Source organism: Mytilus californianus, unplaced genomic scaffold (assembly GCF_021869535.1).
Source record: "Mytilus californianus isolate M0D057914Y unplaced genomic scaffold, xbMytCali1.0.p SCAF_8, whole genome shotgun sequence".
Taxonomy (NCBI): domain Eukaryota; kingdom Metazoa; phylum Mollusca; class Bivalvia; order Mytilida; family Mytilidae; genus Mytilus; species Mytilus californianus.
The window spans coordinates 44,022,909-44,045,542 of record NW_026262734.1 but is presented as its reverse complement, the minus strand read 5'-3'; the positions used below and the strand labels follow the sequence as shown (position 1 = coordinate 44,045,542).

Here is a 22,634-nt window from a genome sequence, read left to right as displayed (position 1 = left end):
TTTTAAAAGTTAAAACTAACGTTCAACCATAATGATTTTCAAATTTCATAGAAATGCATTTATCAATTTACACAATTTTTATACATAAAAAAGATATAGTAAAAAAAATATAAACAATATTTGCTTCCGGTTATGTTCACTTCCGGTAACTTTTCGAGGTCAAAAAACAAATCGAAAATGGCTAGCATTGTTTTGAAGCAAATATTTTCTAGAACAACAACAGCTTCTTGTTGTCATGTTAGAGCAATCGCACAGAATTCAAGCAGGTACAATTTTTTTGTCGAAAAACAGTGGTTGAATAACTTTTTTTGGTGTAAAGGCCAAAATTTGCAGACGAATTTTGAAACAGCTGATGATGCAATGATTTCTTATGTGGGCCTTGTCAATATAGACCAATGACATTGAAGCATATTTACTGTGCCATTTAATGTTCATTTAACTTATTTAGTAATAGGCAGATGCTTACTAATGAGCCCCTCTAAGGTTATTTGTTAATCCTAAATGGGATTCTGGGTCGCTCTCTCAGGGATCTCCATGGATGAAAATTTAACGATGGAGGAACTTTCACTGTGACAAAACCCCACTTCTACGGCGTGGCGTGATCGGAAGGATATCATTCCTCCATTTCTATGTAAGGAATGGTTGAAAGACTGATATATGGCTTATTATATTTATTTCATTATAGAATAACCAATTATGTTTTCATTAATTGTCATTTGTAACAATTCCAATGTCAAGTCTGCATGACTCCCCCTTAGTCAAGAATGTCCCTACGATTCCCAAGTCGTTTTCTTGCAATTGTGGTAATTGTTAAGGACTTAAAAAACGGGTGGATCTTTTCAGTAAAGTTGCATATTTTAAGATTATTTTTATACTTCATATTTGTACTTTTTGTTCAAAATGCTTTTGTAATTCTTACATATTGTAGTGAAATTTGGGGGGTGGATTCACATTTTAAGGACTCTGATCCCTTTGAAAAACTTCATGTTAAATTTATCAAAGATATATCAGGGGTTCACTGTAAGGCATCTAATGATGGATGTCGAGCCGAACTTAATAGAATTCCCTTGAAAAATAAAATATTATATTCAATATTCAACTACCTGAACTATATAGTTTCTTCGGAAAATTCTTTGGCATATGATATATTCACTAAATCTGTAGATTCAAACCCTTGGGTCATAAAGGTCAAGAGTCTTTTGAATGGACTTGGAATGTCTTATATCATCAAAAACTTTAATTATGTTAAAGGTATTTTTAAATTCCATTAAACAAAGAATTAATGACCAATGTTTGCAAGTTGAAAATGCAAATATATTTGAATCAAAAAAGTTAAGACTTTTTCAAGAGTGTTTACATAATGGGCAGAAGACCACCCTACATGTATGTTGATATATTGAAAAACAGAAGTGACAGAGCTGCAATATGTAAGATCCGTATAAGCGCTCATATACTGATGATTGAAAGAGGGAGACATCTAAATATTCCCAGAAATGAAAGATACTGCTCTGTATGTAATTCTGGTCAAATTGAAAATGAAAAACATTTTCTTTTACATTGTGAAAAATACTCAACTAAAAGGGCCATATTTTACCAAAAAGTTTCAAATATAATCGTTGATCCTACAAAATTTAAAAAAAATGAAAATAATGTAATCTTTTTATTAAATAATAATTCATACACAATCCTAAAATTGACTTCCTCTTTCATTTCAGACAGTCTGAACCTGCGTAAAGCAGAACAAACTCTATAATATTGTCAATATGTCTAATTCTTAATCATTGTTTATAAAATTACATATTAATACATGTATAGTCATTATTTGCAATACTTATTATGTATGATCAACTATGTAATTAATATACCATGAGCCTTAACCATTTATTGTTGATGAGTTTGTGCTAATAAAATATTTGTATTTGTATTTGTATTTGTAACTTTTTTAACCTGCAAAAATACGAAAGTCCGTCGGGTGTAACTATCTACTGGTGGGAAGGTCCAAATCCGTAAATGGAAGGACCACCTCTTATTTGAACCCCTTGGGTTGAAGTTTGGTTTCGTTAGGTGAAAGTTTTGGTTAAGGGTAATTTGTGGTAACATCAAATTAAAATTTTGTAACAGGTTTCATTATGAAATGAACTGTTTAATCGATAACATTTATGCAAAATTAGAGTTTGGCCAAATTTCAGGGTTCACTGAACATGGAAATGTGAATTTGAATATAAATTTTTAAGTTTTGGTTTTAGTTAAGTTAAAATTTTGGTTTTTACTACAAGGTATTATAATGTTCATGATGATTAAGTGAACTGTTAAATATATTTGCAAAATATGGGTTTTGATCAAAATTCTGAACATGGAAATGTGAAGGTGCAAGTAGGGCATGGTATATTCTTGTTTAGTTATTGAGAGAGTCTTTTGTTTAGCTTTGGTTATCTGATAATACAGAATTTGCAATCAATGACCTTGAAATTGTATAAATGTTTGAAATCTCTTATTTTAGATGTTTTAGCACATCCCAGATACTGCTTTCTAATAAAGAGGCTACTGAAGAGCAACCACAACAAGAGGAACAACAAACATCTAAAAATGGAGGATTCTTCAAAAATTTACTTAGAGTACGAACATTAAAGCCTACTAAAGAATCACATTCTAGTCTTCTTTCGTCCAAGGAAACAGTGTATGAAATACAGTGTAAGTAATTAGTTTTTCAATAAGTATCATTCTAATTTCTTTATTACGATTAATTCTAAAAGAACACATGGCTTCAAAATAACTTCTGCTGTTAATTATTCATGAATAAGAAAAGACGGGATATACCTTAATGAAACAGGAACCTGAAAAACACAAAAAAACAAAAAGACATCTAGAGTGTATTTATAATGCTTTAGAAATGCTATAATTAGTTCTATGCATCGCCATGCCTTCCTGCACATACCATGTTAATTTATTTGGAATAGCCCTTTCAAATAAAAAAAAGTGAAAATACTAATGAAAAATAATAATGGAAAATATGTTTTTTTTAAGCTTTTGCAAGAATTTTCTTTCATATATCTTTGTCATGTTAGTGCTTTTGCATTTTCAGAAGTATGACACTAAAGGTAAAGCCATTTTGTTAGAAGCCTAAATGCAAATCTTGACACATTAGGATTTGTATGCGATTTTGGGTCTTCTCAAAATGTTTTTGACCCCTTTTGTTTATAACCATGTAGTATTTTGAGATTTCTTTTCTATGTAGTTCATGCTGTGAAACCTGAGTTTATGGAAGATTACTTAAATCAGTTGTAAGTAATATAGCTTGTAATTAATTAATAGAATTTGTATTTCAGGATCATTGTTTTGCAGATATGAATAAGTGCAAAGTATCTCATCAGATATTCCATTATTTTTTCTTTTCAAATTACATTTCATGTAAAAGATGGTTAAATAATGAATGTCATCACATAAAAAATTATAATATAACAATAGAAAATTATAAATAAGGGGAAGAGAAGTCCATTTGTGACCTGCTGTAAGGCTTAATTTTTTTATGCCCCTGCCATTGTCGACGGGGACATTAAGTGCTACCCTTGACCGTCTGTCCTTCTGTCTTTCCATCCATCCTATTTTGTTTGTTTGAAGCTTTAGCGGGGGCATTCATGTCCTCAGAAACATTCTTCTTTTATTTCACTTCTTTTTATCCATTGTTTTTTCGAATGCCAGTCAAAGTTACATACATCTTCATTTTTTCCTGGTTCTTGGTATTTGAGTCACAGTTCACACTTTTTCTATGTTTATCTAACTTTATCACTACAAATGCAGTTTAAATATTTGGAATTCTAATATGACATTCTTCAAATGCTTTTAGTACACACATACTGAAATATGAATATATTGTATGTCACCTACTGAAATATGAATATACTGTATGTTAGCTGATCGACAATGTCTTTATTTATTTAACAATATGATGTAAAATAAACAAAGATTATTCAATCAGTAATAGAGGTTATTATCCGATTAAGTTATTAGTTACACAATAAAGCTGTCATTATTTGTTACTTTTTGTCCTTGTAAATCTAATTGGATTGCTACATAAATCACTTGTATTGTTTTATCAGTTTCACAGTTTGATCAAGGTTATGTAAGATATGTGTTTTTTACATCAAATGAAGGGCAGAACTTGAAAAACTCAATTGGTTCTAATGACTGGAATACCACCCCTCCCCTTTCCTTCAAATCAACTTTTAAAATAGCAGTCCAAGTATATATGAAAGTTTGTTTACATAGGATAGTCTTTATTTAAAAGACCTACGTGTTTGTCTCATGGTAGATGCTTGTTTCAATGCTGGAGGTCATGGGTTCTATCCACTTGATCAGACCAAAGACTTTAAAAAGTTGGTATTTGTGGCTTCTCTCCTTAGTACACAGTATTTAAGAGTAAGAATAAAGACTGGTTGGTCTGGAGTGAAAATAATGTGTTCAGTAGGGTAACACTAACCATGCTAACAGGTCTTTGGAATGTTACTTTGTGATCTAGCATGTTAAAGATCCAGCTCAACTTGTTAGTCTAGTACAAAGCAGAGTTCATATTCATATCTCTTTAATTGTGTTCTCATTCTAAATATATGCATTTAATTGGCCATTTGATTTTAGACAGCCATCAATCATCATCATCTTTTATTTCTAGCTCACGAGTCACTTGGCTAAAATGGTCTGTGAGAGCAATTGATGTCCTTGCCATTCATCACCAGCCAATTCAAACTCTTACATAGCTTAAACACTATACGTTATGTTGGTTTCATTTATTTATGTTTTGACAATCCGTGTTGATAATGGTGTTGATCATATTTATAATACAGAAGGACAGTTTGACCAATTTGTGATGATAATTGTAAAATTTCCTACATTGCTAGATAGTTTACAAATACCATGAATACCTTGAAATTAAATCTGTCACAGCTTATAAATTGCATTGAAATGAGATTTTTTAGATAGAATCCTTTACAAGTTTATAGCTCAAGCTTTTTAGCTGGATGTACACACGTTTGATTTAAAACATGTTAGAAGCAAATGTTCTTATTAGCCAACATGTCATTATACACTGTTAAATATATGAATATGATTTTTGTGTGTATGTATTATCAATGGTGTTTTATTTCAGCTCAAGGTTTCAAGGTCTGATGCATGAAAAGAAAACAGGTGCAAATTTAGTGGCTAGTTTTACAGTGGAAATAGGAGATCAGGATGAGGCTGGTATGTAATTAGGCCTTTCGTTTTCTCTTTTGAATTGTTTTAAATTTTTCCTGTCAGGGCTTTATCATTTACTTTATGGTATGGGTTTTGCTAATTGTTGAAGTTTGTATTTGATTTTAAACATATTTTATTCATAAAGATATGGAAAGGATTGAGCAACAGGCACAGCCTATAAAAGCTCTCTCCATATTACATGTACAAAATATATATCAAATATTAACAACTGTATTTAAAATAATACAATATAGATGAAAATGCATGCTACTTATGAGCACACACAAGCAAATATATATTTACAGTGTTAATTACTAAATGTAAAGTATATTTAAGTATATAGGCAATTAATCATCTTTTATTCAAGTACCTTGAGACATGTAAAATCTTTGTATGGTGACCTATAGCTGCTTACATTTACATTATTTGGTTTTGGATGGATAGTTGTCTCATTGGCAACCATCTTCTTATTTTTATATGTAGATCTTCATTTAGTCATTTGTGTGGAGGTCTGTGTCTCACAAAAAATAAGATGATAGATAAGTTACAATTGAAAATATATATGCATTGAAATATTGTTTATTAACTTAATCAGTTTGTAAGAAAGTAAGTAAAAAGGTTAATTATTTCTATACATATTATTGTTTAGAAAAGAATAAAAAAAAGTGTGATACGCAGGCAAATTTTGTGGCAGTACCAATCTTCATATGTATGGTAGGTAAGAAGCCCAAAATTTATCTTTATTTCCAAATCAGCAGTTTTACAGATATTTTATAGTTTCTGCAGGTGCAGATTCAGACGAGAGCACTCCAGGTGTGACCCCCTCTTACCAAAAAGAAAACAAATGTAATTTATAGGTTAAATTACAGCCAATTTTATGTCAAAGTATGGTCCTCTTAAGTCCTAATTCTCAGGAGTGCCCTTCCATCAAATCCTGAGTCAGCACTTGTTCTGTTTGAAGGCTGCTGTACTTTCATTATTTCGCCATTAGGCATTTCAGGCAGAAACCCAGTTGAAATTAAACAAAAGAAATGGAACTCTTTGTTAGAGAAGGTAAAAAATGCCAAGGTTGAATTGTTTACATCTGTTTCTATGGGCTTTAAAAGTTTAATGAATGAGCATAATTTAGGATTTTATGCACCTTATATATGTGTTTACTTAAATTATGGTATAGAGCCTCGAGATATTTGTAAACTTCTAAATTATAGACACATTTTCAAAAAACAGTCGATAGAGGTAGGTGCAAATACATGTGGATCTTTTTTGTGCATATGCATAAATTCCGCCGAAAAAATTAAAAAGAAAATAGATTGATCTTTTTAATGCATTAATTTGCATCTCTGCTCCCAGCGACAGTTTTTTGGGAAAAAATCCCCAAAATGGGCAATAATTTCATCGAAAAGAGAAAGTCGAGTACACCTTTTTATGATCAGGCGTGTTTGAGTTGACTATTCTGTCATGAAAACGTATAAAAGAAAAATATATGATATATCATCTCACTTCAGATTCTATTATTTTTATATATTTAGGCTATAGGTTGATATAATAACATTAAAAACTTACATTACTAAGAAATAAAATATATGGGTCAAGTGAAATATCTTTCTAATGAGTCATAACAACAGAGTAGGTGGGGTCGAATTACAAATTTTTACTAAAAGTACTTGACGACAGACTTTACAAATGGATCTTAAAAATGCATAACTTCAAAAAAACTTCATTTTTTTTGTGTGTTATCTATGGTAATTAGTCCTCAACCTCTGAAAATTTTTAGTCTGCCCTTCCACGAAATATTTAATTAGATTTTTTTAAATATTTTTGAACTTTCGTAAATTCACCTTGACAACCGATCAGACAATAGTTTAAAGTTGACCAAATGCATAAAAGTACATTAAATGATGCTCAATAGAAAGTAGATACATTTGTCTTTTAAGATACAACTGGCATATAAGTATCGTAATAATGCTATGTGGATAAACTGGTCGGGTTTCAAGAGCTAAATTGACAGGGCGTCATCACTACAATGGCTTCCATTTTTACGATTATAAAAATTGAGTGGCGTAATGGGGAGATAATTTTGATGAAGTAGAATCCTGACTGATTTGAAACTAACATAACTCATTATCAACATATATTTCAGTACACATATGGGAATATAAAGGTGGTTACCCAGTGTTAAACAATGCTACAGAAATCTACAGAACAGATCGGGTTAGTATATTGTGTCTTGCAATAATTTTTAAAAATATTGGGGATTGTTGATCAGTCAATTGATTGTATTGCATCAATCCACTTAGTCCTGGCATGAAATTGAACCATTGAAACCTTAGTGAAAAACCTGAGAATCATACCTACACAACTAAGAATCCCATAGGGGGTAAATTAAAAATAAATTTATATATTGAAATCTACAACAGAGTTTTTAGGTAATATGAGTTACTGTATTTCTAAGAAGCTATCAAGGTTTTTAGAGTTGACATCTGCATCATGTATCATATTATTTCTTTTTTCGAGATGAGACTTCTATTTTAAGCATGTTTGAGAATTATCTTTTAAACCATGTTGTTCTTTAACTATCAAATGGACTAAGATATTGCTGTCTCACTCTAAATCCAAGTCAGTAGAATAATATAGGAGTATCGAAAAAAAAACCTCAACACTGTCACATAAAAAAACTATGCTATATGGTTGCCTATAATTACTTACATCCACTTCATTTGAACTTGGGTGGATAGTTGTCTCATTGGCAATCATACCACATCTCCTTTTTTCATATGCTGTCTGCTTTCTTATTATAAAATTGAAGAGAGAAGTAAATCACTGATAACTGTTTTATGTTTTTTCTTTACTACCGTATATGAACAAAATAACATATGAAATCTGCAATTAAAACGCAACAAATGAAAATTTCAGATACCTTAAAAAAAGGCGCAAGCTCCATCTTACTCAGACAAGCATAGTCAAAAACATGTATCTTACTCTTGAGTGCACATGTACTTTAACCTAAAAATCATAGTCACTTTTAGTGACCTACATTTTTTACAATTAAGAATGTTCAGATTATTTTCAAACATTCTACCTTTTTGTTTAAATTTTTTTCAGGACTTTATAGAATACAGATTAGCCAGAAATAAAATGTTACGATCCAGGAAGAATCAGATCTTGTTAGCATTTAGTTTTTGGCCAAAACTTGAACCAAGAAATGGTAAAAACATTTATGAAATGAGAAGTTATACATTAAAGGTAAGAATCATTGTTAAATGATTTCAAGATAAATTCATTATTAACAAACCACATTAGAATAATGACTGTTTGTCTGTCGTATTTTTTCTTCAGGCTGTTATTTATTTATAAGAACATATTATTAAATTCGATCACCAGAAATCAGCAGGTTTCACATTAAATACTCAACACCAGCAAAATTTTTCACTGAATTACCATGTTTGCATAATTTATATGCTTTCTAAAAAATGGCAAGAAGATATGGAGAGGGCAAATCAAAACCAGAAGTTAAAAAAGCCTAATGAAAATATGAGAAAACAAACAATCAAGAAAACTTTAAAAAAAAAAAAAAAAAAAAAACATAAATAGGAGCGAATAAAGGTGCTCTGGAAGGGTAAACAGTTCTGCTCAACTATTGGGACATGTCATGTTGCTCATGTCTACAATAAAAGGGGGCCTTGTGTTTTCTGATCTGTGTGTATATCCATCATTTAGTCTGTCCTATATCAGGTTAAAGTGTTAGTGAAAAGTATTTAGTCTGAAAGTTGTTTAATATTTTACAACAAGAAATGAAAAAATAATTTTGTTTTTCTATTTATGACTATATACAAAGAAACTATACATGGGAATATTTTCTCTTATTATCTTGAAGTTTTTCATCATAAGCTATAAACAAGTTCATAATATCCCAGGGCCTAATCTAGGATTTTGGAGAGGGAGAAGTGACTTCTCCTTTCATGAGAGAGAAGGGAGAAGTGGTCAATTTCTTGGAGAAGTGAGAATCCATTACAGTTTCGGTTGCATAGTGTTCTCGTGCTTATCACTAAGGAAATTGTTTTATATGCAATAAAAAATATACTTGCAGTTTTTTCATGTTATTGTACAAAATTTATATATAGAAAGTTCTTAATAAAATGGTTTAGACAATATAGTTGTTATTTATTCATTGATATCATTTGTACTGTCAATTTGAATTTAAGTTTGAATAAAATTTGTTGCTTGGGACATGAGGGAGTAGCCTAGTAATATTATGATGCATTAAATTCTTGTGCATCTGCCTCAATTTATTTTTAAATGGCCAGAAAAATATGACTCCCAGTTTACCTGATGAATTTCACATGACTGGGAATTTAATTTATATCACCACTCGTCATTATTTTGTAAAACATTATTGAATGTCCAGGACATCATGTTACATGTAGTTGTAAATTGAGATTCTCGTTAAAGATTGTAAGCCTAGAAATGAAAATATCTGTCAATCACAAATTAATTAACCGATAAAGAGCTAATTTCTATCATTTTTTAAAGATATCTTCCCTATCAACGAAATGGTCGTGAAAAAAAAATCCACTGCTGATCACAGCTGGTCGAGTGTCGTACGTTTGCAATCACATTATCCATCAGCTGTCTTTCTACCTTGTATATTTCAATTTTTATTCAATGAATATTATAAAACTACCGTTAATTCAAACCCTTAACCTACCGAATAGTACAATTTGGTCGACTCGTAATAAATAAAAATAAAACAAATCTGCTGAGTGATTACGCAACATCCTCAGATAAAAATCATCGTAAAATGATAACTTTAACAGACAGTCAGTTTTCCGTTTGAATAGTTTTGAATGTTATATCCGAGAATTTTCAAAGTCGCAGTTGTCTTTATTTAATTTGATAGTCGACAGCATTAGTCCTGGGTCGTTTCGAAAATCTTGATTTTCCTTGTTAGTCGCCTTTTTTTTTTTTACCTGGGAGACTTGTAATTCACAAGTTGTCTCCCTTTTACAGATTTTCATAGTGATTTGACTTCGCCATGAAGTCAGTCCGCTGGCGAGATTTAGCGATTTTCAAAATTCTTTGGCGACTTAAATCGTCATTTCGCCGGCAAGATTATGGCCTGATATCCAGTAAATTAGCAAAATATTATCTCAATAAGGTATACATTTGTATTAGGTTTTAATAGAAATTTTCTATTTGCCCTGAAACCAGAAACACATTATTATAGCATACCAATTTTTATCTTAATAATTAATATATTAATTGTGTATTTTAGGCTGGCACAATGATAGAATGGGCAAACTGTTGGTGAGTATTTAAAACTATGTTACTTTTAGAGAAATCCTCACAATAAAAAGGGGAAGAAGTCTTTTAAAAAGATGAAAAATAGTAGGTGGGTAAAAAATAATAAAAGGAGATGTGGGGTATACATCGATGAGATAGCAACCTAATAACACAAAAAAAAAGATTTGCAGTCTTCAATACAAGGCCTTGATGTCCACATCATGATTAACGTACTCAGACTCAGAAATCAACCAATCAGAATACTGGATTTGTTGTTTCAAGCACATATTTTGTACTCCGAGTACTGAGTAAAGTTTTATGACCGAGAGCCCAGACTTGTGTTTAAACAATATGTCAAGCTTTAAAAAAAGTTGGGAATAAATTTAACAGAGATGTGCCATCAACACTAATTTCCCTAAACATAAAAAAACCATTAACAAGGTCCTGACTTGGGACAGGTACATGAACATGAAGCAGACGGCCACTTAAATGACTTTTATGCAAGTAGGTGCAGGTAAACATTTTGTTAAGCCTATTTGAATGTATATGTATGTAAAAGAAATATAGCAAAGATTTGGTCTTCATTACAATGTTTAAAGTGAATGATTTATGGCATTAAGGTAACGTTTGAAGAGTTAAGTAAAAATTATATATATTACAGGGGATCATGGTGAGCATCATCTGTTCAGATTTTGTTACTTTTTTATTCAGTTATAATCAATAAATAGTTGTCATTTGTTCATTTCAAAAAGTAAAGTTTCTTGTCATTTGAGAATTTTTCCATATTTGAAGGTTATTGTTCTAACTTTTGAATGGGAGCACATCAACGTGTTATTATAAATGCAGACAGCTATATAGATTATGAGTCATTTGGAGGACAATTTAGATTTCAGATGATGTCAAAAATGTAACCATGTCTATGACAATTTTGAAGTTGTTTAATATTTTTATCATTGTACATTGTATTTGTTTACTAATGATTTTAGGATTTTACAATGAATTATACATATTCCAAGATGAGCAAGTTAAATTTATCAAGCAGATAAATTCTAAGAATTTGATTCCAATAAAAAATGGAATATGTAGTGATAGCCTACTGGACTCGCATATATAATTTTTGGCATAACATGTTTACAACTTAATAGTTCAGATAACTAAAAAAAATGAAAGGATAGCTATCAGAATTTTTTTTTTAAATTAAGTATCTACTGACCCAAATGAGTATGTGAAAAAAAAACAATTTTAATTAAAAAAAAAATATTTGAATATTCTTTCAGGTGATTCTGTATTAAAAGGCAATTACACTTTAAGCAGACAGTTTAGTTTTTTCCTACAGGTGAACCAAGGGCCTCATTGAGCATAAACTGAGAATACTAGATAGAAGAAAAAAACTGCTACCATAGTTTTTTGGAAGCAGTTTTAATACTTGAATACATGTGTTAAAAAGGTTCTGTTCATTTCAGAATTACATTTATAGAACATATTTATTCTGTTTCTTAGATACCAGTTTTTTTCATAGGTATGAAGGGACATCAGATCCATAACAAAGTATGATGTTATTAGAATGTACATATCTTACAAAAATTCTGAAAGATTTGTCTACCATACTAAAAACATGGTGTCAATTCTATGTAACAATAATTATTTTCAGACCTGCACTAAAAGAAATGTGGTGGTCACAACTAAGACCAAAAATAGATTGGGTTTCTACCCTAACCCTAAAGGTCAATCTTTGTCTCTAGATATTATTCAAAAGGAATCAAAACTACTGTTATTGCTATTTTTGATATACATCATTTTTATTTCAACTGTTTAGTTTTCTAGCTACTTAATACATCTGTTCGTCCATCGTTTCTGTAATGGGGTTAATTGGTTATAGGTTGCATTAACAAAAGTGTAAAGGTCCTTTTCAGTAATCATTGACCACTCAGGTATTTGGTATACAGATACTTTAGCTTCCAAACAGTTTATGAGGCCCAGCCTCTCAGTCAAGCTTCAGTGATTTCATAAATTTAATTTTTTTCAATTGTTGAATTAAAGATAACATTGATATGAGGTTGAGTCAAGGTTTTTAACTCTTGTGCTGAATGTCAATTTAGCAACAACAACAAATCTGAAATAAGGCAAATCTCTTTAAAAGTCATATAGTGTCCTCAAGAGGAATATTAAATATAGAATTTTTTCATCTTACACATAAGTTTGGATCAGCCAGCAAGTAGCTCAGTGGTGTAAAGAACTTCGGCAAAGCACGTAGAAGCACAATCTATTATTTTTTGCCTTTTTATGACACCATAGTTGTTTCTGTTTTTATTTTATGTTATGTAAAGATTTTTGCCTTGTGTGAACAAAGATGGTGCCGTGCAGTTTCTATGTTTTTCTAATTTTTAATCCCAATTTTAAGGGCTAGAGGTATACAGTTCAGAGGACAGGGAGAAGATCCTGTACTGGGTGTATTTTCACAGATAGGGGACTTATATATGGTCCACCATGTATGGGGTAAGTGAGTGGACCTGACTCAGTCCACATCTGCAAGCTTCACCCTCATAATACAGAAAATATTTCAGTCAATTTCAGAAATGCAAATGTAATAACAATACATTTTGAAAGCTTAATTGCTACTGTCATGTCCAGTTTTGAATTTTTTTGAATTTTATTTGGCTTAAAATGTTTGAAATCATATCCATATTTGACTTGTCAATTATAAATTCTTGATTCAAAATTTAAATTAAAACAAATGTATTGTTATTATAGTTAGTTAGTATTGTATAGGGAATTTTCAAGTTTGTTCTTTCACCAGAAAAAAAAACCCCAAACATTTAGTCTTCACTCATGTCCACAGGCCCACCAGCCTAGGCTTGTAAAATTTCTATCGGGCCTCAAAGAATTTCTAATACCTGCCAATTGAATCTATACAAAATTATCCAAAACATGTCCGTCAGGGCTGTGGCTTCTAAAGTTGATTGTGAACACTAAATAGGTGCACCATTATAATATCTATGTACTTTGTACCATGGTACTAGTGAACAATAATCAATCATTCAAGATATTTTTCTATTCTTCTTCAAACCAGTCATGAAATAGTTAATATTCAAGAACATACCTAATTCTCTTTGCAGAAGGACCAATTAATAAATATTTTTCCTTTCGAATGTCTTATGTTGTTTGACAACAAAATTGTTTCATAGATTCTTTGATCATGTCACTAAATTTAAAAGTAACAAATATGTTGAGGGGTTAGCAACAAACTAGAAAATTCCCTGTCAGAAATTGGCTGGAATGATTCATGTTTACTAATATGTTTTGATATTATTTGTGTGTATGTTTTGTTTTTTGCATTTTGCTTGTGATACTTGTGATTGTATAAAGCAAAATGTCAATAAGAAAATAACATTAATGTACCACACGTTTATAGATATAAATTTTTTTTATACTGTTGAAGATATTCAACATTAAGAAAATCTTGATATGTGTAAATGAGAAAAAAAAGTTGGTTATATTTTATTGACATTTTGTTTATGTACATTTTTTGTGTCATTTAATATATGATTTTGCTTAAAGATTTGAGTTTTATGTAAACTATTTCTGCATGGCAATTTTTGTGTATGAAATTCTGATCTGAAATTCATATTGTATTTTTGTTTGTTCATGTAATACACAATGTATTTTCATTTCCTAAATTGAAAGTATCTTTTTCATCCTTTGTAACAAAAATCCATTTATTTTCATTTGCTACATTCATAATAAGCTTTTGCTTATTGGTTTCCTAAGCAGAGATATTTTTGTTATAGCCTATAATGAAGCAATTAAGACATAATTGATTTTATTTGTAAGTGAACATTATTATACGGGATTCCTATAATTGAAGCTTAAATTGCTAGGAAACTTTGTCACCTCCACCTTCAGTATTTTTTCTGACGATATAATACAAATAGTTTATTCTGTTTAAACTTGGTTTTAATATATACTCACCATTTTGGAAAAAGTAAGATTAGAAAATATTTAGAATGTTGGACATCTCCTAACTTGACAGGCAAGATAACAATGTAGACAGTCTTCCAAAATAAATTTATAATTTGCTTTGCTGAGGAAGTCGGAAGTTCACAAAAATTGTTTTGAATTTTGTTCTTGCATCTTTGTTTATTCAGTGACCACTCTGACATTTACCGTACAGCAAAATGTTCTAAACAGTGGATAATCAACCAATGACAAAGTAATTTCATTTTGATGTCCAGACATTGAAATTAACCATAATCCTTGAGATTCTGAAACAGCCAATCATGATACTGGATCCTTAAGATAAATAGTATAATAAGATGTTCAAATATAAATGATATAAATACTAATGCTTATGTAAATTTAGTAATGCAATAATAATCAATTTCAGTATGAATTGCTTTCATTTAAAAATATGAGTGACTGATAATTAGTGTTAAAGCGCAAATGCATTGAAAAATAGTCTTAAAATATGCAGTTTTAAAGTGATTCCCCTTCCTATTACTAATAACTAATTTCAACAGAAACAAATGTATTGAAAAGTATAAAGACCTGTCAAATAGATTCTTTGTAAAATTTAAAGATAAAGTTTATGATATACACCTCAATACAATTGTTTCTGAAATAGTCATTGTATTTAGGAACAGATGATTCATGCAAGAGATACTATCTGATCATCTGTGCTTGTATAAGAGTTGCTTAGAGCCTCATTTGTTTTGTGCTTTTGCATGTTATTTTCAGTTTTACATCATGGCTTGTGCAGAATTTTATATGTACAGTGCAGTGCTGTTTAGGAGATTGATTTCCTCATAAAATTTTCTCATGCATGCAGAACTATTAGTTTTCAGGTCGAAACCTCTTGTTGAATGACTTTTTTTCGTTGGGGATTAAAACCTATGACAACTATTGAGAATGCTTCAGATAAGATTTTGATTTGTTGCATAGGGCCCGTGGTATAGAAAACAGGAAGACAAATAACGAGCCTGTCGGTGGTTTCTTCTCACATCTGGGAGAACAATATGTTGTACATCATCTATGGGGTATGTTTTCTCTTTAGCATGTGACATCCCCGAGTACAGTATTGTTCCTTTTCCAATGCCTGCATAATTGTTATTCCAGTGCATGATGGGTGAAAATCTAAAAATCATTAGGTTGATTTGTTTACTGGCATGTTCTAATCAAAGTTCATTGAGAATTCAGACTGAAATGCACTAGTATTATTTACAAATTAAAATAACTACACATTATAGCACTGATTTTCAACTAATTAAAAGCACTATAATTAAAATATAAAAAAAAATTATAAGCACACCTTTATACTATATATTGTATTTCTATTAACATGACTGTATTTTTGTGAATATATTTCCAAAACAGAAAGTACATTTATATACATTTTAATAATGTTTAATCAGTCATTTAACCCAACAAAAATGTCACATTTTAAGTAAGGGCTATTCCATTAAACTGTATGTGGGAGGGTAGGAAAGGACTTTCAAAATATCCCTACAAACAAGAACCATTTTTTAGATAATTTTGCAAAATGGTAATAGACGCATACTGAAAATAGACCCATGGCCCACATTCAATAATTAAACTTCCCTTCCTACCTTCCCACAGCACTTTGTAATTTCTTTCAAAATAAGAATAAAGTGATGTAGTATGATTGCCAATGAGACAATTATCCACCAGAGGCATAATGACAAACTATAGGTCACCAAATGGCTTTCAACAATGAGCTATACCCATAGCTTATAGTAAGCTTTGAAAGGCACCAGCATGAAAAAATGGGACAATAGAACTGACAAAAGTTTAAATACCTTGACCAAGAGGAGATGACTCTGTGGAAATGTTTCATTTGGTTTGCAATAAAACTATAAACCAAAAACAAATATGACAGACAGCAAACAACTACAACCACTGAATTACAGGCTCATAAAGAATGGGACAGATGATGTGTAAATATGTACCAGGGTATTTCATTTTGAGCGAAATGACTAACCCTTTCTTTGTTAATTTTTCATGTAAAAATGTATTTTTGGTTGTCTCAAAAAAGTACTAAAATTAAAGGTTGAACTTTCTTTCTTTCAACAGTCAAAATTTTATTCAATTGATATTATATATATAAATATGGACTGAATTAAAGACTTTTTTGAAAAAGTAATTGAGGCCTAATTTTGTACCTTTTTTAAGTAGTGTTTCATTTCCTTTATAGGATATACAGATTTACAAACCCGTAAAGAAACAAGAGAAGCAGCATGGGGAAGACCAGGCTGGGATGAATGTGTAGCTTACACAGGTAAACATATATATTGCACATATAGTTGTAGATGAACATAACTTTACTGTTCCATCTTGCTGTGGATTCATTATTATTCATTGGTTACCAATTTTTTGGTTTTTCCTTGGTACCTGGAAACCACAAATTTAAATATTTAACAAATTACACATTTTTGTCTCGCTTGACGGAGTCAAAAAGCGAGACATATGTATGCTGTTTCCGGCGTCGGCAGCGTCAACAATGTATTAGTTTGTGATTAGGTCTGGTTTGTGGTGAACCACAAGTTGTAGGTCAATCATTTTTGGTATACAGTTGTATTAGCATAGGCACATCTCATTTCCATGGAGATTATTTGGCCCTGCTCCCTTAGTCATGGTCTATTGACTTTGAAACTTTTGCTTATTTTACATGTATTAGTTTGTGATTTGGTCAGTTTATGGGGAACCATTAGTGGTAGGTCAATGATATTTGGTATACAGTTGTATTAGCATTGGCACATCTCATTTCCATGGAGATTATTTGGCCCTGCCCCCTCAGTCATGGTCTATTGACTTTAAAACTTTTGCTTATTTTACATGTATTAGTTTGTGATTAGGTCAGTTTATGAGAAACCATTAGTGGTAGGTCAATGATATTTGGTATGCAGTTGTATAAGCATTGGCATATCTCATTTCCATGGAGATTATTTGGCTCAGTCCCCTTGGTCATGGTCTATTGACTTTGAAAATTTTGCTTAGTTAACATGTTTTAGTTTGTGATTAGGTCAGTTCAAGGGGAACCATTAGTGGTAGGCCATTGTTAATTGGTATTCAGTTGTATAAGCATTAGCACATCTCATTTCAATGGAGAATATTTGGCCCCATCCCCTCAGTCATGGCCTATTGACTTTGAAACTTTTGCTTAGTTTACATGTATTAGTTTGTGATAAGATCAGTTTAAGATGAACTGCTAATGTTAAGTCAATGATATTTGGTATGCAAATTTATTGGCATTTGTAAGTATCGTTTCCATGGAGATTATATAGCTCCACCCCTCTTCATAGTTCATTGACTTTGAAACTTTTACATAGTTTACAAGTTAATGTTTGTGTTTAGGTTTGTTTAAAGGGAACAACTTATAATAAGTCAATGATATTTGGTATGCAGTTGTATTAGCATTGGCGCATCTCATTTACATGGAGATGGTTTAGCCATGTACCTCAGTCATGGTTCATTGACTTTGAATATTAGCCTAACTTGTTAAGTATTACCATTTTAATTTCAACATTTGCATAATCAAAATTACAAAAAAGCAAGACATATCTCTGTGATAACAGTTTATGAATATAATGTAGTAATGTATGCAGAATTAAGCAAAACCAAATATCCATGAAAATGCAAATTTTATTCAATCCACAAAAATTGGTACCAACAAAATTAGATGAATTCACAGTATTTGAAAATTATTTTGTTAGGGGAAAGTGTGTATTTGCTTTAATGATGTTTTAATAAATATAAGAAAAGCAAATGAAAATACATAAAAGCAGTTCTTAGATTAAAGGCATCATTTTCCTAAGAACATACAATTTTAATTAGAAACACAATGCACTGTTTTGTGAAAAGTTGTTTCCAAACCTACCAAAAAAAAAATAAGATGTGGTATGCTTGGCAAAGAGATAATCATTAACCAGAGATCCCATGACGTAGAAGTAAGCAACTATAGGTAATCGTACAGCCTTCAACAATGAGCAAAAACCATACTGCAAAGCAAGCTATAAATCGCCCTGAAATGATGAATGTACAAAATTTTAAAACAGAAAATAAACAGCCTGATTTATAAGCAATAAACAAAAAAACAATTATGATATACAGCAACAAATGAAAACCACTGAATTACAGGCTCCTGACTTGGGACAGGCACATACAGAATGTTTTTGGGTTAAACATGTTTTCCGGCAGCCAACCCTCCCCTATCCTGGAACAGTAGTGTAACAGCACAACATATAAGAACAAACTAAACAAAAATCAGTTAAAAAGGGCTAAACTTATCAGCCTATTTATTATCTATTTTATTACCATTGATAAGACATATGCTGTCTAGAATCCTGATACCTACACCGTTCTCTAACTATACTTATTATCTATTTTAGTACCATTGATAAGACATATGCAGTCTAGAATCCTGATACCTACACCGTTCTCTAACTATACTTATTATCTATTTTAGTACCATTGATAAGACATATGCAGTCAAGAATCCTGATACCTACACCGTTTTCACCTCTCCAGTAGGCAAGTTACTCAGGGAGAACGTACAACGTTCAAAGATTGCATTATAGACTAAACAGTATACACAAACACAGAATCTTAAAAGTTGTTGGATAAAACATCCATTTCTTGGGTAGTTGTAATTTTAAAAAAGAGTTGATAGAAATACTTGTATGTTATATCAGACGTTTCAAATATACATTTTTTCTTTGTTTTCATTCTGAAAGGAGCATGAATTTTTTTTAAACAGATAAATAGAAGCCTGTTTTATGTACATGTATTTGAAAAAATATAATATCACGATTATGTATTCAGACTAGAAGATTAACTTAGATAGTAGATATGTTAAAACAGAAATATGGTCAATTCATTGAGTAGCAGATTTCAATAATAAAAACCTATAAACATGTAGCAGAATAGACTATTTTCATATTACCGACTTTTGACTCCGGATTATATAATTTGTCGACTGGTTACCTTGGACATCATGGTACTCGGTCAAGTAAGAGCAGCCAACATAAGTAAAATCAAATATATAATCGGTGTAATTTGAGGGGAAAGTTTACTGTTTTCCGATGATTTTGTAGTGAAAAAAAAAATATTAACCAGGTAATTTTCCCCCAAAATTGTACCGATTGAAAGCTTGGTTTTACTTCTTTAGCTTGCTCTTACCTGACTTGGTACCATGATGTCCAAGGTAACCAGTCGACAAATTATATAATCCGGAGTCAAAAGTCGGTAATATGAAAATAGTCTATTTGAGAAATAGGAATACCAATCTTGTGGTGATGATGGTGTAAAACTATTTCATGATTTCATGATTCATTGGTCAATGTTAATTTTTTATGATCAGGTCAGTTTTTCATTAACTTTAAGTAAAGGGTCAACTTTATTTATTTTATAGAATCATTTAAGTTGTACATGTCTACCTGACAGGATTCATTTGACCTTGTCCTCAATTTAATGATTCATCAATGTTTTTGTGATACCTGTATTTACCCCTCGATCACAAAGACGTTCCAAATATCATTCAATCATTATCTGTAAAGCAGGCGAGACGTTTCAACATGTCAAATCTTTTTTGTTGATTTTGACATAAGATTTCTAGTAAGTTACATATATGATAAATGGTTTCACAAAACAAATTATGATTAATTGTGATCAGTTATGAGCTTTTGACTTTTTTTACAATTACAGAATACTTTACATTTTTGTAGAAATTTAAATGTGAATTTGGTATTTAGCATTATATGCAAAACAGACAAATAGACCTTCATCTGAATATCAAAAACTAAACTAAGAATTAAGGAAAAAATGAACTTCAAATTAAAACTATATGTAAGTAGGTTTGGTTATTTTAGTAGAATATGAAATTGACTATGATGGTTTTAAAGCTCCTAGTTGTTTTATTCACATTTTTTGTAATGTACATGTTTGGTCAGTTCTGGTCAAAGTTTATATATAATACAAGTACAAATGAGAAATGTTATTGAAATGAATTTTTGACATGAATTGACTAGCTGAGCAATTGTGTTTGTGAATGGTTTGTTAGTTTACCTATCCAGTTTTACTTGTAAAGATTAAATCAGAGTTATCTCCCCCTAGTCTCATATTTTTTTTAAGTATCCATATAATTTTTTTTTTGTATCTGGGTTGTATTTGGTGCATGTACATTATGGTTTGTGTTAATTGTTACAATTTAAATTTTCTCTTTTAATTATATTATATATTTTTTTTCATGGAATGAAATGACTTGTTGAATAATATAGTCTGTTTAAAAGTATTGAACCGACCGCGCGAGACCCTCATTGGTAGTCAAGGTTAGTTAAACACCCCCCTAGTAGTAAGTATTGCAATTTTACTGAAAACAGAAACATTTTAGGTATCGAAATGTAAAAATAAATAAGAATTTTTTTATAAAAATGAATTTCATGAAATTAAGTTTTTAATATTTTTTTCTTTTGAAAAAGACCAATTATGTATTTATATTGGAAAGACTTATTACAGAGTTTTATAGTACTTGTGAAAAGTAATTGCAATACATATAGTTTATGTTTTCATATAAATTCATTTTGTCCATTTAATTTATTGTTTAACTGCACTATTTTTGGTGGTTTATTTTAATAAAAATATGAATTGTAAACAAATTGAAATAATCTTTTAGTATTTAATTATGCAAATAACTTTTGATTTATTTAAATAAACTTTAATTATTAAGCATTATGTTGTAGAGGATTGTTATAAAACGTCTTTTTTTAGTTTGACTCAAACTGAAACTGCTAACTTAAAAGAAACAGGTCTGTCATTTTATAATAAAAATGTATTTTGAAGACAGTGATCTTGAAACATGAGAAAGTTAGAAAATAAAAATACAGTCTACATCTGTCATATATACACTAGATCTTATTATTCACACACAGTCTGTGACGGCATGATATAGTCTATAAACACACCTGTATTCACTTTCCTAGATGTGTGTAATATAGATGGAATATATTTTAAACAATAAATTGTTATTTAAGTGAGAATCTTGACTTTTCATTTATAGACGACATTTTGTTTCAGTAAAAACAAAATATTGGTGTTGAATTGGTTATTTTGTTTTCTAATTCGCTGATTCAGAATTTAAAAGATGTGGGTAATTTGGAAATAACTGTACTTGATTGGTCGGATATCCATTGTTTATGATATTGTTAACCAATCACAACATTTTTTGTGTACCCTATGGAAAATATTACCCAGAATGCATTAGATTCTGAAATGGAGAATTTACATAACATAATTAGATATATTTGTGAACTTTTTTTACCTATAATGGTTTACTTTTACAAATTGTGACTTGGATGGAGAGTTGTCTCATTGGCACTCATACCACATCTTATATCTATTTGAAGTGATTTACTCTCTAAACATTTATTAATTGTCTAGTTACATTTATCATGATGGTGAACTACACATGACAGACTGTTGAGGACTCCTTTAGTTTACATTCTTTCTCTTCACATACTAGGAAAAAAGTAAAATAACAAAAATACCGAACTCCAAGGAAAATTTAAATGGAAAGTCCCTTATCAAATGGCAAAATCAAAAGCTCAAACACATCAAACGAATGGAAAACAACTGTCATATTCCTGACTTGGTACAGGCATTTTCTTATGTAGAAAATGGTGGATTAAACCTGGTTTTATAGAGAGCTAAACCTCTCACTTGTATGAATATTAATCATAAGTTTTTTTACATGACAGGTGCCAAAAGCAGTAGGTGATATCTGTTGCCTCGCTTGCCAGAGAATAGTACACCCTAATATTTTAATAGAAAAACAAAGGATATGGGGTATCAATCCATGACACAAAATCAGTACATGCACAGCAAAAAAACATACAAAATTCAAAGGAATAGGGCTTTTATTGCTGTTCTTCATCTCAGTCACAATGAGGCCTTCAAAACTGAGCAAAAAACTCTCACCTCACTGCAAGTTTAAGACAGTCCCTAGCACCCGCTTGAGTGGAATTCTTTGTTCATGTTCCATAGTCTTCAGTATAACTTTCTTATGTTTTGATGATTATTAATTGTCTTTTGTCTATTTTTATGCCCCACCTAGGGGCATT

General features: G+C 30.6%; 1 protein-coding gene across 2 annotated transcripts; it reads left to right on the top strand.

Annotated features, from left to right (window-relative positions):
• The first annotated feature begins 141 nt into the window (after positions 1 to 141).
• On the top strand, positions 142 to 21,554 carry LOC127712382 (protein NipSnap-like). Of its 2 annotated transcripts, none has more exons than XM_052218780.1 (10): positions 142 to 266; positions 2,501 to 2,691; positions 3,236 to 3,281; positions 5,141 to 5,232; positions 7,367 to 7,437; positions 8,329 to 8,469; positions 10,499 to 10,530; positions 15,445 to 15,539; positions 16,715 to 16,798; positions 18,986 to 21,554. In XM_052218780.1, exons 1-10 carry the CDS (start codon positions 178 to 180, stop codon positions 19,048 to 19,050), a joined length of 906 nt encoding a protein of 301 aa, XP_052074740.1. In that variant the 5' UTR covers positions 142 to 177; the 3' UTR covers positions 19,051 to 21,554. The 2 variants fall into 2 exon arrangements, with proteins under 2 accessions (XP_052074740.1, XP_052074739.1); XM_052218779.1 differs by lacking the exon at positions 15,445 to 15,539 and adding an exon at positions 12,908 to 13,002.
• Positions 21,555 to 22,634: the final 1,080 nt, after the last annotated feature.

Excerpts from the sequence above, each read along its gene's own strand:
- LOC127712382 (XM_052218780.1), top strand. The coding sequence starts at position 178 with ATGGCTAGCATTGTTTTGAAGCAAATATTTTCTAGAACAACAACAGCT. Across the intron at positions 267-2,500 it reads ATCGCACAGAATTCAAGCAG|ATGTTTTAGCACATCCCAGA; the intron begins GTACAATTTTTT and ends CTCTTATTTTAG. Across the intron at positions 2,692-3,235 it reads AACAGTGTATGAAATACAGT|TTCATGCTGTGAAACCTGAG; the intron begins GTAAGTAATTAG and ends TTTTCTATGTAG.